This window comes from Bos grunniens, chromosome 24 (genome assembly GCF_055505025.1).
Source record: "Bos grunniens cultivar Pamir isolate PY7600 chromosome 24, Bosgru_T2T1.0, whole genome shotgun sequence".
NCBI classification, from domain to species: domain Eukaryota; kingdom Metazoa; phylum Chordata; class Mammalia; order Artiodactyla; family Bovidae; genus Bos; species Bos grunniens.
Window position 1 is genome coordinate 55,872,839 of NC_141188.1, and position 17,887 is coordinate 55,890,725.

Consider the following 17,887-nt stretch of genomic DNA (forward strand, 5'->3'; position numbering starts at 1 on the left):
CAAGATTGGGAGGGGGCACCTGCCACAGACCACTGGTTGGATGTCCATGTAGGTGTTGGTCAGTGTCTTCAATCTGACCAAAACAGGAAGTAGTATTAGGCCAATCAGAATCTTTTCTTGGAATTTGAAAGGAAGAGATGGTGGGAAAAGGTAATGAACCATCCAGGAAGAACAAGAACAACCAAAGAGTGAAACTGCATAAATAACACACTGCCAAGCAGGGTCAACAAAATAACCTGATTTTTCAAATCACGTTAGGTGCTAAAGTGTGGTCCTCCTATCTTCCCATGAGTACATCTTCTTTACAGCCGTATCTATCAAGTCTCAATCGTGAACAGAAATCCTTTATGCTAGCTTCACCAAGTCTCTTTTGCTTTAACCAAAAGAATCTGACTCATACTTATTTTGTTTTCTTGTCACTCAGCAAAGTGAATACCTCCACACACAGCTCGAAGTAACAAGTAAAACAAATATTTGTGATACCTACAATTTATGAAAACTGCACAAGCCAGGGCGTTCAAATACCCTTTTGGAAACACAAAACATCCATTTCCCTCAAGATACTTTTAAAACGTCAAGAGCTTTTTGAGAGTTCTTCATCATGACAGATCATATATAATAGAACTGAAAGAACAGATCAGTTTGGTTTCTAAAATGGTTACATTTTTGGCTCAAACACTGACAAAACCTATTATCCAGAAAGAAAAAAACAAACTATTTTTAAAGAAAAAATCAAACAAATTGTCTATACTTTTAATGGAAGGCATGTTGCCTCAACTGTAGTTTTACTGCGTGGAAAACTCTCTTTAGGAAAAAAAAAGGTAAGCCAAAAATTTACTTAGAGTTAAATTATGAGTAAATACAAGTAATTTCAAAGGTTTATGGATAGTTTCCATAGTATTTTCTTCCTTATCTACAGAGATGTATGTAGGTTTCTGTGTTGTGCTCAGTCATGTCCAACTCTTTGTGACCCCACGGACTGTAGCCTGCCAGCCTCCTCTGTCCAAGGGATTTCCTAGGCAAGATACTGGAGTGAGTTGCCATTTCCTGTTCTAGGGGAGCTTCCCAACACAGGGACTGAACCCATATCTCTTGCGTCTTCTGCACTGGCGGGCAGGGTTTTCACCACTGTGCCACCTGGGGAAGACCTGCCTGTAAGTTAGAGATGTGCAGTGCTGCACAAGTTAGAAACCCACCTTCTGGGGCTGTATGCCTGCTCACAGGCATTCAGGGAAATTAATATTAGCAGTATCTCTGTGTGTTTCAAACATGTAGGTACAGGGTCAGTCCAAAATGGTCAGGGCCAGCTCAGTTCTCTTCTGTGGTCCAGTGAAGAGAAAGAGATAACAGGGAAACAAAAGGAAATAGGAAAAAAACCAAAGGACCAAGAGAAACTGATGTTTGAGTATAAGTTATTAAATGAGAATAAGAATGTGCACATTTTGAGATTCATAACAGTGCCCAGAGCAACAGTTGTAGATGGATGAACTAAGATCTTGAAACAGATTGAACTTTGAATGTTATATCAGAATATATGATGATTGTGGAAGGCTTAGAATTAAAAGAAAAGGAAATGAAAAGAAAAAGTTCAGGAAATTTCATGTAATACCATTTATTCTATCATATTTCAGAGAATTTTTCAAATTGCAGCTGAGCACTCAAGCCGTTTGATATCCATAAATCCACCCCCACCCCTAGCACACCCAGGACCAGCACACCAAATGAGTATTTGTAAGTAAGTCCCAAGAACTAAGGATGCTTTTCACAGTATTTCCTTCATTCTCTACAAAGTTGGGAGCACGACAAAACTATCTTATAATTCCACTTGTGGGCTAGCTAATTTAATGCCAGCTGAAGCAGAGATCCATTAACCTAATCAGTAGCATCAGGTGAAGGGAGACCTCAACAGCAACCTGTTCAGCACCAGGGGAGGGGACAGGCTCATTTACTCTTCAAAAGGGTTAACTGCCCCCTTCCCACACACACAGCCGTCTCCCTGTACCCGCAGTGACCTCTGCTTCCTTCCTGATCCCCCGGTAGCTAGAAAGGAAGAGACACATGACAGTTATATAACAAATCTCCCTTCCTCACACACTTTCAGGCTTCCTTTCTCTTGTGGGACAGAAGCCTTCTATCCTCTGCTCAGTGGACCAGAGGAGGGCAAATACACCAGGAAGTGCTTTTACTTGGGAGGTAGATTTGCAAACCTTTTAGCATTTGTAGCCTTGGATTTGAGATGCAGCAGCTTGTTTTCCAAAGACAGTTTTTTTTCTAGCAGTGTTCTCTTTTCCTAGGAGAAAATAAGAGACAAATCTTGCTTATTTCTTGTCCTCGGCGTGTGTGTGTTTCACAAGGCATTCTTGCAAACTGTTCACTAAAGATGCTTCTTGTAATACCAGAAATACGTTTTGAGCTCAAGAGTTAATTTCATAGGGAGCTGTTACAGTCCATCCCAGTGGCCCAGACAGGCATTCTCCTGCATGGTTTCAGCTCAGCACAGTTCAGTCGCTCAGTCGTGTCCGACTCTTTGCGACCCCATGGACTGCAGCACACCAGGCCTCCCTGTCCATCACCAACTCCCGGAGCTTGCTCAAACTCATGCCCACCGAGTCAGTGATGCCATCCGACCATCTCATCCTCTGCTGTCCCTTTACAAGTAGCTGAATAACAGGTCAAGACTAGGTGTCTTCACCGCCCTCACTTGTCTAGAGACCTTGGCTCCTTCCCTAGCCCACTTCTTGGTCAAACTTCTGCATCTCTCCATCCCATCCCAAACGCTGACTGCTCATCTCTCTCTAGGCACTGGTTCTCCCATCATTCCACCTGCTTCTCCTACATTAGTCTCAGTTATTGGTATCCAAGGATACTGTTGCACTGGTCTTGATACCTACCTCTCACACGGCAACTGTCAGAAGGTAGAAAAGTAGCAAATGTATTTTTGGTAAAGGCTCAAAGCCACAAGTGATAAAGTCACTTCCTAATTAGGATGGAACAGAAATTTTGACATTTTGAAAGAATACCTAAAGAAATGTCTTAATGTCATTATTAAACCAAACTCTTTCCATCCAAGAGGAAAACAGATACATCCATGAAAAACAAAGCTGTCATGATTGTACTTTTTTTTATACTTGATGGAAATAGATGTTTTGACACTATTTGCAATGCTGGTTAAAATCATACCTTCTGCAGAATTTATTTGGTAAAATATAAGACAGTGCCATTATAGCAAAATATCAGAACATCTCTGGACACGGACTGACCTGGTTTTGAAACTTGGTGACTGTGTAATTTTTGCCAAGGCTTTAACCTCTCTAGCTCTTATCACTGTTAAGAAAAATTAACCAAAACTTATGATTCAAAATACACGATTTTAATGTCGTATTGGGTCATTGTTTAATAACCTGACCCAAGGAATTTTTTTAATTCTCTTGGAGAATTTCTTTGTGTTTGACTTTATTATTTATTACTTGATTAGAGCCCTGATTTTGTGCAGTTGCTTGTTAATCTGTGGGTTTTCGCCTGGTAGAAAAGTAATCCCAAAGGTTATGTTTTCTTGACCTAAAGAATGTGAACTACCTTCGTATCTAACCCGGAAATCCTGTCTTATGTTCCTTGTTTCAAAATGCAGGTCAACAGCCAATTTCAAAAAATATTTTATCTAAATCAGCTTTACAATCTTGCTGGTTCCTTCATTAGTTAAGGAGTTGAATAAAACATCTGACATGTATTCATTAAATATATCAGAGTCATTTTTTTGACTTTTTGAACATCCCTAAAATGGGGATAATACTACCTACATTGAAATGTTGGGACAATTGGGGATGTATGTGAAAGGTTGACATGCTTCTCTAGAACACATTAGAACCTCAACATATAATAATTTGAAGGTGCCATGTATGTCATATCTTATGTGTGCTGTCAATTTTAAAATTTATACCAAATTTTTCAAAACTTTTCTGTGGCATTCTGGTTTTATATACATATACATATATATTTTTCTGCTGTAGTTCTAGTTGATCTGAGAGAACACGATACTCTGAAAGTTTATTATGATATTTGGATCACCAAAGAAACATATCACTTATAATATATTTAGAATTTACAGGGAAAAAATGGTGTTTTGACAAACATTCTTCCTAATGGACTTACTCTCCGTTCATGATCTTTATAACAAGGGTTTAAGGAGACCACACAGCAGGACAAGCAAATAGTCTGCCTCGGCCAGGGCGCCAGTATTTAGCTTGAACTTTTTTTTAATGTAATTTTTATTTTATGTTTGAGTATAGTTGATTTACAATGTTGTGTCAGTTTCGGGTGTAAAGTGGTTCAGTAATACATATATCCATTCTTGTTCACATTCTTTTCCTGGGCGGGTTATTAGGGAATATTGAGTAGAATTCCATGTGCTATACAGTAGGTCCTTGAAACTTGGACTCTTAATGCTTCCTCTCTGACAACAGGGAAGATCACACTAGGCCAGTTAGCACTTTTCACTTTTCAGGGACAGTATCTTCTGGAAAGGAAAAAGCGTTCACAGCGCCACCCAGTGGACAATGCACTCTTGCCCAAACCACATCTCTGAAGAGCTTGCATTCCCTCACCCTATTTACTGAAGACGGCTTCCCTGATCAGTTTGGTAAAGAATCCACCTGCGATGCAGGAGACCCTGGTTTGATTCCTGGGTCAGGGAGATCCATGCAGAAGCGATAAACTACCCACTCCAGTATTCTTGGGCTTCCCTTGTGGCTCAGCTGGTAAAGAATCCGCCTACAATGTGGGAGACCTGGCTTCCATTCCTGGGTTGGGAAGATCCCCTGGAGAAGGGAAAGGCTACCCACTCTATTCTGGCCTGGAGAATTCCATGGACTATACAGTCCATGGGATCACAGAGTCAGACACGGCTGAGCAACTCTCACTTCACCACTTCACTTACTGATCAAGGTGAAGTGGACACCAATGTAAATCATTGCCATATGTTAACATCTAAATGATTCAGGAATCATGGACATCCTTTGTATCCCACAGCAGAGAAGCTGGGGGCATAACAGAAAGGATTTGTAAACTGCTAACTGGAGGACTGTGGAATAGTTCCTTGTTCATACGGTCCTCGTTTATAAAATGATGATGAGAAATTAGGTGGTCTCAAAAGTGCCTCTGAGCTCTAAAATTCTACTAGAGCTAAATCAACGACACTGGAAAACAAATACGACGCAACTGTAGTGCCCTGCTAGCCAAAGGAACATATGCCATATTAAAATGCTCTTATTGGGCGCTTTTGCTGGCTTATCACTGTGTTTATGGGATTCATTCTCACTGCATTCCTGATTAAAGCGGGACAGATGGTGAAGGTTTTAAGTAATGTGTTCATTACCAGACCTCATACCACTAATGGCTATTTACTGGAGCAGTGGCTCATGCAATGAGTAGAAAATGAATCCTTCTCCAGGGGGGTGCTCACCACCAGGGCAGTATTTATCAACCTTTGTTGGGGATGTTCATTTTTAATTGTCATTTCTTTTTGAACTCATGTCTTTTTCTTATTAATTACTAAGGTATTAAGAGTAATCCCTCCTCATTCTGATACACACTCCGCTCCTGAGAAACCCTTCATCATGGCCTGTATGCTCAGTATCTCCTTAAAACAAGATGCTACCAAGCTTTGCTTCTTATATTTGTTTGATCATTTTGCAAATATAATGTATCCTTAAACGACATTAAAAAAAATTCCTTCACATTTTCTTTCCACTGCATCCCCATCTACCTCCACTTCCCAGAGATCCCCAAAGACTCTGCTTTAGGAAGTCATTGAACTAGAATGTTCTGGAAGGGTCCTGCATGAACTTGCTGAACCTTGGGCGTCCGGTCCACTTACTGTGTCACAAAGCTCCTCGAGAGAACTCTCCATTAAGGGTCAATATCAAGACAAATGCCAGGCCATCACTTCTCAAAATCTGCCAGGATCTAAGCTGATTAACCTTATGCTGGGGTCTGTTCCCCTGCCTTCAGTAGGATGTCAGCTTCCCTGAGGACCCCTATGAGAATGCATGAAAGGAGGGCTGGGAAGTTCCTGGAGTCTCACATGACCCAGATACATTATATTGCAATCTCCACAAAGAGACTATATCTGGTCCACCCCAAATAGATATCTAGCCTCTTGCTCTGCCTGGTACATGGTAGGAGCTCAAATACTTGTTGAATATATATAGTCCAGTGAATATACCCCAGAATTCTGAGATGAACTCACATCCAGGGCAGATTTCCTCGGGCTTCTAGAAGATGGAAATTACATTCCGTTATTTTTTGTTAATTTTCAGGGACTGACAGCTGGCCACTAAACATGGCCCAGTGTTACTGGGTTTGAGGTGATTGCAAACCTAAATTTAAATGTCAAGCTGGTTAATCAAGTAGTTTAATTAAGCAACTCTATTTAAATTGAGGAAAGGAATTGTCTTCCCTTCCTCAATGCAAATGTTCCTTGTGCTATCTGAGTTTGCCAAACAATTTTGTTTAGTTGCTAAGTCATGTCCAACTCTTTATGACCCCATGGATTTGTAGACTGTCAGGCTCCTCTGTCCATGGGATTTTATATACAGGATAAATATTCTTTGAAAAAAAAACTTTTTACTTTGTGTTGCACTACAGCCAATTAACAATGCTGTGATAGATTCGGGTGGACAGTAAAGGGAACCAGCCATATATATACATGTATCCACTCTCCCCCAAAATCCCTTCCCATCCAGGCTGCCACATAACACTGAGCAGAGCTCCTTATGCTTTACCGTAGGTCCTTGTTAGTTTTCCACTTTAAATATATAGCAGTGTGTATATGTCAATTCCAAACCCCCTAATTATCCCTTCGCCATCCTCTCTCTCTCCTGCAACCATCAGTTCATTCTTTAAGTCTATGAGTCAGTTTCTGTTTTGTGAGTAAGTTCACTTGTACCATTTCTTGTTAGGTTCTGCACATAAGGGATGCCGTACGATGTTTCCCCTTCTCTGCCTGACTTCACTCAGTATGACAGTCTCTAGGCCCATTCATGTTGCTGCAAGCGGTTTATTTCATTCTTTTTAAAGTCTGAGTAATACTCCACTGTATATATGCACCACATCTTCTTTATCCATTTGCAGGATAAATACTCGAACAGCAAAGTATTCATCCAAATGTTACAGTTTGTCCAAAACATCTAACTTATAAACTGCTACACATGGGCAAACCAGCTACTTGAGAGCATTCTAGCCCTGTGATTTTGGCCAAAGTAAAACACTGAACATCACCCACCATACAACACAATTGTAGCTGTAGATTATTATTACTAAGTTCAGTTAAGTTTAGGCTTCTTTAATTTTCATGATTTCCTCATAGGACCTTCATTAAGATCACAAATTCAGCCAAACTCACAGTTATAAATTAAATTCTTAGGAAATATGTAAAAAATTGATCAAACTTTTCTCGGGCAAATATCCTGAATGTTGAAATGTGATGCTTTGGAAGTGACATTTATAGGAAAAGGAAAGGCAAAGTCTCTCAGTCGTATCCAACTCTTTGCAACCCCATGGACTGTAACCTGCCAGGCTCCTCTGTCCATGGAATTCTCCAGGCCAGAATACTGGAGTGGGTAGCCATTCCCTTCTCCAGGGGATCTTCCCAACCCAGGGATCAAACCCAGGTCTTCCATATTGCAGGTGGATTCTTTACCAAGCCCCCAGGGAAGCCCTGACATTTCTAAAATAGCCTCAATTCAAGCAGATTCATAAAACAAAATAAGGCTGAGAAGAGTGGAGGCAAATCGGCAAATTCGTATAATAAATACAAAAATGCATTGAGAAGAGGGCAGCAGAGGATGAGATCGTGAGACAGCACCACCGTTGATGGACATGAATCTGCAAATTCCAGGACAGCGTGAAGGACAGAGACTCAGTGGACATAAATCGGAGCAAACTTTGGATGAAGGACGGAGGAGCCTGGCATGCTGCAGTCCGTGGGGTCAGAGTCGCGACTGGAAAGCAACGACAACAACGCCAGGCAATATTTACGAGAAGTTAAAAAAGTCTGTATTATCTACTCCAACTCAGTTTCAAAGATGCCAACTGTTTATTTACTATTAAAAAATATTCCTTGGTTTGTCTGAATTCTGAATTCTAAGGCATGCCAAATGAAATGTACGTGTTCACTTTTTGTGTGTATTTGGAGGGCCAGCTACTTAAAGAAGTGCTGCATGAAACTTTCAATAATTTTTGTTCTATTATCATTCTTCCCTAAATTGTCTCTTTTGAAAGTTACAATTTCCACAGAATGTCTTTTCTCATTTGTGAACTATGCCTGTCCTATGGCAGGTATAGACTTTTATGAACCTAAAAGGAACACGGTTGGCCAAAAATAAACACTCCATCAACTAGTCCACAGCGCTACGACTGCAGGGATTCGCTGCGCCATGACCGGCAGTAGATGGGCTTTGTGATCCTTTCCATTGTTTCTATTCACGGCCTCACCTAGTTCCCCTTTCTCAGCCATACGTTTACTAGGGGAAAAAGTGACAGATAATATGACTGCAGTGTTTGTAAAAAGGTAGCTCTGTAACTACAACACACATCATGTAAATGTGTAAGGCAAGAAATGAACAAAGAGTACTTTCACTTAATGCTATTTTCATATTATTTTCATTCATTCTCATGCTAACTATATCAGGAAAAAGTACCTCTAATTCTCCAAGGACCTACCTTTTCCATTCTTTGTACAAGATTCTCCAACTCTGTTATTTGCTTATGTTTTTCTTCAAGCTTTTCAGCAATTTGATCCAGATTTTCAACATGTTGTTTCAATTTCTGTTCTTTTTCAAGTTTGTCCACCTTTGGTTAGAAAAGCAGTTGTCAGACCATTGTTTTAACTAAACTGATACAGATATTATCTCTAGAATTACTTCTGTGAATTCAGTCTTCCTTTAAAATAAACCTGATAGGCTACAGCAACACTAAGTCAATGGAGAATCAATAATACATAAATATTATTTCTAGAAGTTGATATCTGTTACTAAAAAGCATCCTCTCTGAAAGTGGGACAGAAAGAAAAGACAGTAATTCTAAAAAAGCAAAACTTTTGAATTTTTCTCAACAAAACTTACATAGAACAAAACCAAGATCTTATGTATTCAAGTAAAAAATGTTTTATTTTTAATCAGAAAATGTCATAAAAACAGAATACTTATCTCCACGGTGTCAGGGGGTTATCACTGAGCCACTGAACCTAGGAGTTATACTAACAGACAGGAGACAAGTCTTCAGCAGGCAGGCCCTAGGCCACACGTGGGAGTGTTTCAACTGACTTGCAACTGACGTGAGCACACACATCTGCTTCTGTATTTAATAGGACTTGAGATTTTTCAATTAAAAAAAAAAAGTGTCTGCTTTCCCTTGAACTCACTAGGTGGGCACTCCTGCCCCGGAACCTCAGGCTGGGCAGAGTCCCTTTTGCAGGGACACGGGCACTTCCATCCCCCTGCTCACTCGTTCACTTAGGTACTTCACCTGCACCCTCATGCCTACGAGTCTGTGACCATCACCCCCAGAGCCAGAAGCTTGAGGGCGTGTCACCTAGGCAGTGGGCTTCCTACCGTGCTCCCCAGGGACCCTCCTAGGGCCGGAGCTGGCAGAGATCAGATGCCCCACCCAAGCCTGAATGAGCTTTCCTGTTTTGAGTTTTGACAAACACACATACACACACTTCTCCTCTTCCCCAGTCCTGAATACATTTTCCAGATACAGTTTTATTGGTCTTAGGATACATAGTTCAGGTTTAAAAACAAATGAATAAAAAGTGTATGTGTGTGATATACAGACATTCGTATAATATTATAAGATTTTAATGTATATATGCATATATTAAAATATAGAAATATAAAATATAATTTAATATGAAATATATATGTACATATACATGATTTTTGTTTGTTTCCTCTGAAGAATCTTTCCAGGACCAAAACAATTTTGAACCTATTTATCAAGCCCAACTTTATCATTAAAAAAAAAATGTTGTAATATTTATTTTTTAAATTAATTAATTAATTTGGCTGTGCCAGGTCTTAGTCGTGACATGCAAGATCTTTAGTTGTGGCACGTGGACTCTTAGCTGCATCTGAGCACGTGGGATCTAGTTCCCTGACCAGGGACTGAACCTGGGCCCCTTGTATTGGAAGTGCGGAGTCTTAGCCACTGGACCCCCAGGGAAATCCCCCAACTTTTTCATTTTAGAGTCAAGTCCAGAGAGACAGAATGACTCAACTGGGTCACCTAGTTAGTCAAAGGCAGAGCCAGAAGAGAAGCCACTGGCTAGCGTCATGGGGCCATCCCTGATTTCTAGGCTGAGTGGCATGTCCTCTCTCCCGCCGGCGCTCTGCAGGGCTCTGGGCAACGGTGGCAACAGAGCAGCTTGGTAACATCCAGGTACCAAGTACCAGGGCTGGGGGGGATCAGGGCAGAAGATGGGCAGACTGGCCTTCCGAGGGCCTGCCTGGTCACGTGGCCATTGCCTGTTTCACATCTAACTCCTCCCTAAAAGGGAGACTTGGACAACTTGGAGGTTAGTTCACCAGTGTGCAAGCCTCTGGCTCAGTACCTGGAGGAGGTGCCTCCTGTCCTCATGCTTCTTTCTTACTTCTTCAGACCGTGTTTGATAGTTTTCCAATAATCTCTGGGCCACATTTCTCAGAGCCACTGCTCCTGCTTCTCTGGAGGCTTCGAGCTAGAAACAAAAGGTCACTGTGCATGCTCTGACAGGTACAACAAGCAGGGTTAAGGACAGGGCAGTGTGATGGGCAACCAAAAGCACAGTCTGTAACCAAACCATATGCACCCTCATAGACAATGGCTGGGAGCAAAGATGCTGTTACCTGGTAAGAAGAAAACAAAATGAGAAGGCCCTATTTACTGGGGCTGTCATGAAAGTGATTAGCACTGGGCAGCCAAGCAAGAGCTAAGAACAACACCCTGCATTAAAGACCACACCCTGTAAAGTGTTCCCTGGTGCCCCATTGGCTTATACAGGAATTTGCAAGCGTTTTATCATCAGTGGCCACGACAGTACTAAAAATGTATTTCCTAAAATAGAAGCTGGACAAGATTGAAGTACTAGGGGCAATAAAGACAAAGTGTCATGAATCTTTCAAGGATTTCACCTAAGAAATAATCAAGGATGGCTACAAAGATTTACCTACTAAATCACTATAAGGCTAAATGTGCTAAGTCGCTTCAGTGGTGTCCGACTCTTTGTGAACCTATGGACTGTAGCCTGTCAGGCTCTTCTGTCCATGGGATTCTCCAGGCAAGAATACTAGAGTGGACTGCCATGGCCTCCTTCAGGGGATCGAATCCCGACCCAGGGATCGAACCCGTGTTTCTTATGTCTCCTGCACTGGCAGGTGGTTCTTTACCAGTAGCACCTGGGAAGCCCCATAAAACTGTATATAAAATAAGCCAAAAAAAGGAAACTATAAGGCACCAACAATAAATTAGCTAAACAAAACAATGAGACATTTCACTATGAGTGCACTAATTTATATGCAATTATTAATATTTAATTATTGTATATGTAAAGATTTTTAAATTTTATTGCAGTAAAAACACTTAACATGAGACTTGCCCCATTAACAGATTTTAAGTGTACAATACAGTATTAACTATAGGCACAATATTATACAGTAAATCTCTAGAATTCACTCATCTTGTACGTCTTGAAACTATACCCATTGAACTTTTGTTAAAATCATTTTAATAATAAAAATTATCTTCAAAATAAAACAGTGAGATTAAATTTATCAAGTGTAAAACTGCTTCACTAAGTTTGTGAGCACACTGTGGATTTATGGATATATGTGGATGACTGTCTGCTTTCACAGAAGCACGAATCTATCTTATTGGCTCAAAGGCTCAAAGTACAAAAGGAGAATTTCCTCCTACTGGTCACACCTTGATTTTCAACACTTCATTCTCTTTGTTCATTTCTGAGAGCTGTAGGTCTTTTCCTTTTATCCTTTCCATGAGCGGATCCAAACTGCCACCAGAGAAATCCACTGCAGAGTCAGAGCCATTTTGAATGTTTCCACAGCACTGAAATGAACAAACAAGAAAATCACACACCTGACTTTTCTTTTACTCTACTAACTTTGATAACAATAATTATCGCTTAGTATTACTTATGTCAATGGAGTAGTAAATGGCAACCCACCCAAAGGATTCTTGCTTGGAAAATCCCATGGGCAGAGTAGTCTGGCGGGCTACCGTCCATGGGGTCACAAAGAGTCAGACACTGCTGAGCATAGCTCAGCACATGACATATATCAAGATTCAGGTCAACAAATACATCTTTTGACTCTAAAATATCAATGAGAAATTCTAGATGAAGCAGCTGGCCTCTATATTTGCACAAATATGCATAGATTCTAATATTGAAAGGAGAGAAGAAGTACATCTTTCATGCCTTTTACATTCTCTACAGTTTCACATATACTATTAAGACCTTTGAGGAGATAGATGATATCCACAAAGCCAGTTGGTTCGTTTTTTTGTATCTCTGTTGTTTGCTGACCTTCTGTGGTTTGAGATGCCGGAGGCAGACCCACTGGAAACAGTTTATCTACATCCCCAAGAAGCTATTCCTATTGAGAATAGCTCCAACAACCTCCCCATTGTTCTAGCCAATGGCTGATACTGGAGTGAGTTCCATTTCTTCCTCCAGGGGATCTTCCCGACCCAGGGATTGAGGTGGCATCTCTTGGGTCTCCTGCATTGGCTGGCGGATTCTTTATCACTGAACCACCTAGGAAGCCCTAGGGGTTGATAACCAGCCCTCAATTTACTCAACTCACAGACAGCATATGACAGAACAGTCCCTCCTCGCTTTCTGAAACCCTTTTTTGCTCATCTTCAATGGCTCCATTCTCTCCCACCTTTCCTCTTTGTTCACTAGCTTCGCTTCTTCCCCTCCTGTGATGATTCCTCTTCTTCTTCTCAGTATCTAAACATTGGAAACCTCAGGACTCCGTGCTTAGGTTTTCTCTCACTTCTATCCACACTCATGTGTTTGGTCATTTCCTCCAGTTTCAGAACTTTAAATACCATCCTTACTCTCCAAATCTCAACCCCATAGTCTGAGCCTTCTAGCACAGTCCTCTGCCCTTAACTCCAGAATCAGCTATCCAACCATCCATTAGAACCTTCACTTGGAGGTCTACAAAGCAACTCAGCAATAGTCAGAACTAAATGTTTGATCTTTCCTGTCAGTCACAACATTAATCATTTTGCCAGTTTTAGAGAACTTAAGAAAATAATTGGAAAATAATAATAATACACGTTAGTTTGGGAGATAAGGATGATAAAGACTATGTTTATGCATCATCGTGTGGTACTTTCTAGTATTCTCTGCGGCTATTCTACAGAGCAGATGACACTGTCATTGATGAAGTATCTGTGGTTCAGGTGAGGTTTAACCTGGCATATCCCAGACTAGGGTAAGTGCAGAGTGCTTAAAATTATGAATAAAAGGCTGGTCATGGGGGAAGGACTGTCTGATCACTCGGTCTAATGGCTCCAACTGGGTGTCAATTGGTGTGACCCAGGCGAATCTACAAGTCCATACCTTTGTCTATCACTGTAACATGTTGCTTTCATTTATCCTAACTGGGCCAACATCTTCCCATATACTTTAGATGAGTAAGTCAAGTTTAAAATATTCAAGTAAGATCTGGCCACTCCAGTCTAATCCTACTAATGACATCTAGATATTTCATACATATGCTCGTTAACATCATTAGATACCAACAAAAGATTTAATACTTGACATGCAAAGAATAATTTAATAATATCAAAAGTTACTTAAGTGACATCTATATGGCTTTATGTTCACTCACTGAAGGAATAAAAGCAGTACATTTGATAAATTCATTACCTTTGCATCTAGTTTGTGATTTGCACTGTTATGTCTTACTTCATCTCTAAATATTTGATTTCGGATCTTTTCCAGAGTAGTTCGAATCTAAAAAGGAAAAAAAAATTTTTTTTCAAAGGCATTTAATCCCCAAAACTTTCTTTTTCAATACGAGTTACAAGGTACCAAATTTATCTGAAAGTAGTACAAATATACTGATATCATATTTAAACAACTGCCATCAACTTAACTTACATTTATACTAATATTGTTTAGATTGCAGAAAATGAGCATTTTTGTCTTTAAAACTGTTCCTTAGGCAAACCTAAAATATAACCCAAATGAATGTTATACCACGAAGTAATTGTATTTAGTAATTAGTGTTTAATACTATTTAGTTCTATTTTTTTATATAGTCATTTCCTACTAATTTGCTATTTGGTAATGACTATAAAACAATTACTATTGGTAATCACTACAAAATAATTACTATTCAGTAATTACTACAAAATAATTACTATCCAATAATTACTACAAAATAATTACTATCTAGTAATTACTAGAGAATAACTACTATTTAGCAATTACTAGAGAATAATTACTCAGAGGAGATCGTACAAATTTATGCATGAAATATAAGCTTCATGTCTTGGTTATCTATGGAACTGCAAGACACTCAAAGATGAATTACTTGACCTGAATAAGTTACAAACTAGCTATGTCCAAATTCTTCCATCTGTTCTAAAACACATTTTATGAGAATACATACTTTTGTCAGCCATTATCACTGGATTCTGGTTAAGATTCACATTTTTAATCATGTGCAACATGTAGTGCTTGGCGATAGTTACTCTGAACTGCTTAAGAAGGTGTTCCTTGTTAGGTAAGCAAAGACAGGAACTCAGCAGGAAAGGTAAACATCTAGCTGGCAACAAAGTCTCCACGCTGATGAAAGAACTAAGAAATGTATGAAACCGCAGGATAGGACTTCCCTGGTGGTGCACTGGATAAGAATCCACCCGCCAATGCAGGGGACACAGCTTTGATCCCTGATCCAGGAAGATTCCACATTCCGCAGAGCAACTAAGTCCATGCTCGACAACTACTGAGCCTGAGCCCTAGAGTCCACCGGCCAGACTACTGAGCCCGCAACTACTGGAGACCCAGCGCCCCAGGGCCTGTGCTCTGCAACCAAAGAAGCCAACACAAGAAGCCCGCACAGCACAGTGGAGAGTAGCGCCCGCGCGTCCCGCATCCAGAGAAAGTCCACGCACAGCAATGGAGACCCAGAGCAGCCCAAACAAACCAACAACCACAAGGACAAAAATCCCAGGAGGAGGCAGGGGTGAACAGTAGGGGACAAACTAAATGCCGACAGGTGTTTCAAATCCTCCCTGTCCTTAACTCAGCTTTATTCCAAGTGAAGAACAGAGGCTCATACCCTCAAGAGAAACGGTTACACACTCAAGAGAAATGCACCCGTGTCTGCATGTCAGCTATCAAGGCTGTCCTTTGCCAAACTAGGTTTGTTCCTCCTCACGTATTCTAGGGAGGGAGAAACAAAGCCCGCTCATTTGTAGCAGACTTTACTGTGAAAACTCATAGCGTGCTAACGTGATTTCCAGCGCCCACATACCTTTCTCACGTATTCGGTCTCTTCAATAATGTGAGCTGATGGGGACTCGTACATGGCAGAATCATCTTCCGTCTTCCCCCCCTGGGGCACTGTCGCGGTCCCCGTTACTGTTGTCATCGTGACATCCAGCTTTAGGAAAACATAAATCAGTGGGACAAAACTAATTCCTTTGATGTTATAATTCTGTGGTTGTAAACTGAACGGAGTTCTGTACTGGCACTGTAATCGAATATAGTAATACTAGAAAATATTATAAATTATTGAAATCTGCATGTATCTAAGATCCAGGAATTAACTTAATATTAAAACACCACCAGATGAAACAATCATTGATTAGAAATTTAAAAATTAAACTGAAATGGAAAAATATGGAATTTTTCTTCTTATTCCATATTAATTAGACTATAACACCTCAAGAGTAGAGACTATGCCTTATTCATTTTCATATTCTAGCACATTGTAAGTGCTTAATAAATGTCTATGGAGCTAAAATAAGATAAAATCGTATGTATATAAAAATGCACACACACACATATATAACTTACAATAAGGGCTTCCCAGATGACACTAGTGGTAAAGAATCCACCTGCCAACGCAGGAGACGCAACAGACCTGGATTCCATCCCTGGGCCAGGGCAGTTGCCCTGAAGAAAGAAATGACAACCCACTCCAGTATTCTTGCCTGGGAAACCCTATGGACAGAGGAACCTGACGGGCTACAGTCCATGGGGTCCCAGAGTCGGACACGATTGAGAACACAGGACATGTATAACTTTCAAACTTGTACGTATATCATTTTACACGTCACAGAGACCTTTAATATTCTACATTTTATTTAACTCTCAAAAGCCTGTAAAGGCCATTTACCAAAGAACTATTTGTAATAAGAAAATATCAAGAAAAGTGCAGGTGCCCACAAAAAGAGACCTGATTAAATGAACTACCTACATCTTCTCTAGGATATATTTATTCAACGAAAAAGCATGGGGCACAAAAGCATACATTGCATCATAATCTCTCTAAGAAAGGCAAGAAGGATGGAAGGAGAAAATCTGTGATGTATAGTTTTGACCCTGAACAGTGTAATTATTTTACCTAATTACAAAATATAACTGAATTAAAAGGAAAGATATCTTCCAAAATAAAAAACAAGAAACGAATACATTTGCCTACCAAATCGGTGGCATATCCACATGAACTATTTGAAATCACACACATATGCTCACACAGTCATGTCCAACTCTTTGCAACCCCATGGACTATAGCCCACCAGCCTCCTCTGTCCATGGCATTTCCCAGGGAAGAATACTGAAGTGGGTTGCCATTTCCTACTCCAGGGGATCTTCCCGACCCAGGGATCGAACCCGAGTCTCTGGAGTCTCTTGCATTGGCACGTGGATTCTTTACCACTGAGTCACCTGAGAATCCTGGGACTGATTTTTCCAGGTGTGCTATGTCCTAAGAACAAAAAGAATCACAAAGCAATCTTAAACTGTACTCATTAATAACACTGTTAGTGGAAACATTGCAATTGCTATTTTGAAACTATTATATGTGTGTGTGTGCATGCATGCGAGTCACCTACATGACAGAAAATGTAGAATGAAGAAGTCACTGTCTTAATGTCTTAAGAGCCAAGATTTTTATCATTAAAAAAAAAAAATTCTAAATTAGAACCAAAAATGTTCTGTAAAAATCTTATAATCCAAACTGAAACCATGAGTATAAAATATTTATCTTCATTTAAAAATGTATATTCCAAGTCTATCCACTGAAAATTTAGAAAGAGAAGCAATTAACACTCCCAGTGCTCAGATTGTGTTATTAGTACACCATTTTCTATGAATAAAAAAATGTAACCAGGGCTTCTTGACTGATTTAGATCTGAGGCAAGAAGTGCAGAAGGTGAGACTGAGACATCTTGTCGTATCAGAAAGTGGAAAAGTGATCACCTACTACTTGCATAAGACACAAAGAGCCAACCTGAAGAGGAATGACTGTGATTGAGTAAAACATATCAAAAATTTTTTAATTCTTGAAATTTTGTTAACAAAAGAAAAACCACCACTATGACCAACAATCCTCAAACTCACCAGAGACAGGCCACCATTATACTAAAAAGTATCCCAGAAAAGAGAGCAAGAGGGAATGCAAACAGACATTTATTTTGCCTTTATGATACAAATTTACCGTATATCTCTTGGTAACCGTATCAGTTCAGTTCAGTCACTCAGTCGTGTCCGACTCTTTGTGACCCCATGAATTGCAGCATGCCAGGCCTCCCTGTCCATCACCAACTTCCGGAGTTCACTCAAACTCACGTCCATTGAGTCATC

At 40.1% G+C, this 17,887-nt stretch overlaps 1 protein-coding gene across 5 annotated transcripts in view; it reads right to left on the reverse strand.

The window, feature by feature from the left end:
• Positions 1 to 17,887, reverse strand: part of CCDC68 (coiled-coil domain containing 68) — a 57,914-nt gene that overhangs the window by 22,443 nt on the left and 17,584 nt on the right. For 4 of the 5 annotated variants that reach the window (XR_015153548.1, XR_015153549.1, XM_086372441.1 and 1 more), the window contains 6 exons: positions 15,552 to 15,680; positions 13,937 to 14,023; positions 11,959 to 12,099; positions 10,610 to 10,735; positions 8,719 to 8,847; positions 2,208 to 2,290 (listed from right to left, as the gene is read on the reverse strand). Coding sequence is in view for 3 of the 5 variants with exons in the window: in XM_086372441.1 (XP_086228567.1) it covers positions 2,208 to 2,290; positions 8,719 to 8,847; positions 10,610 to 10,735; positions 11,959 to 12,099; positions 13,937 to 14,023; positions 15,552 to 15,668 (683 nt within the window). In the remaining 2 variants the exon portion in view is untranslated. Of the gene's footprint in view, positions 1 to 2,207; positions 2,291 to 8,718; positions 8,848 to 10,609; positions 10,736 to 11,958; positions 12,100 to 13,936; positions 14,024 to 15,551; positions 15,712 to 17,887 lie in introns of all 5 variants that reach the window. The other variant, XM_086372443.1, reaches the window with a different exon arrangement.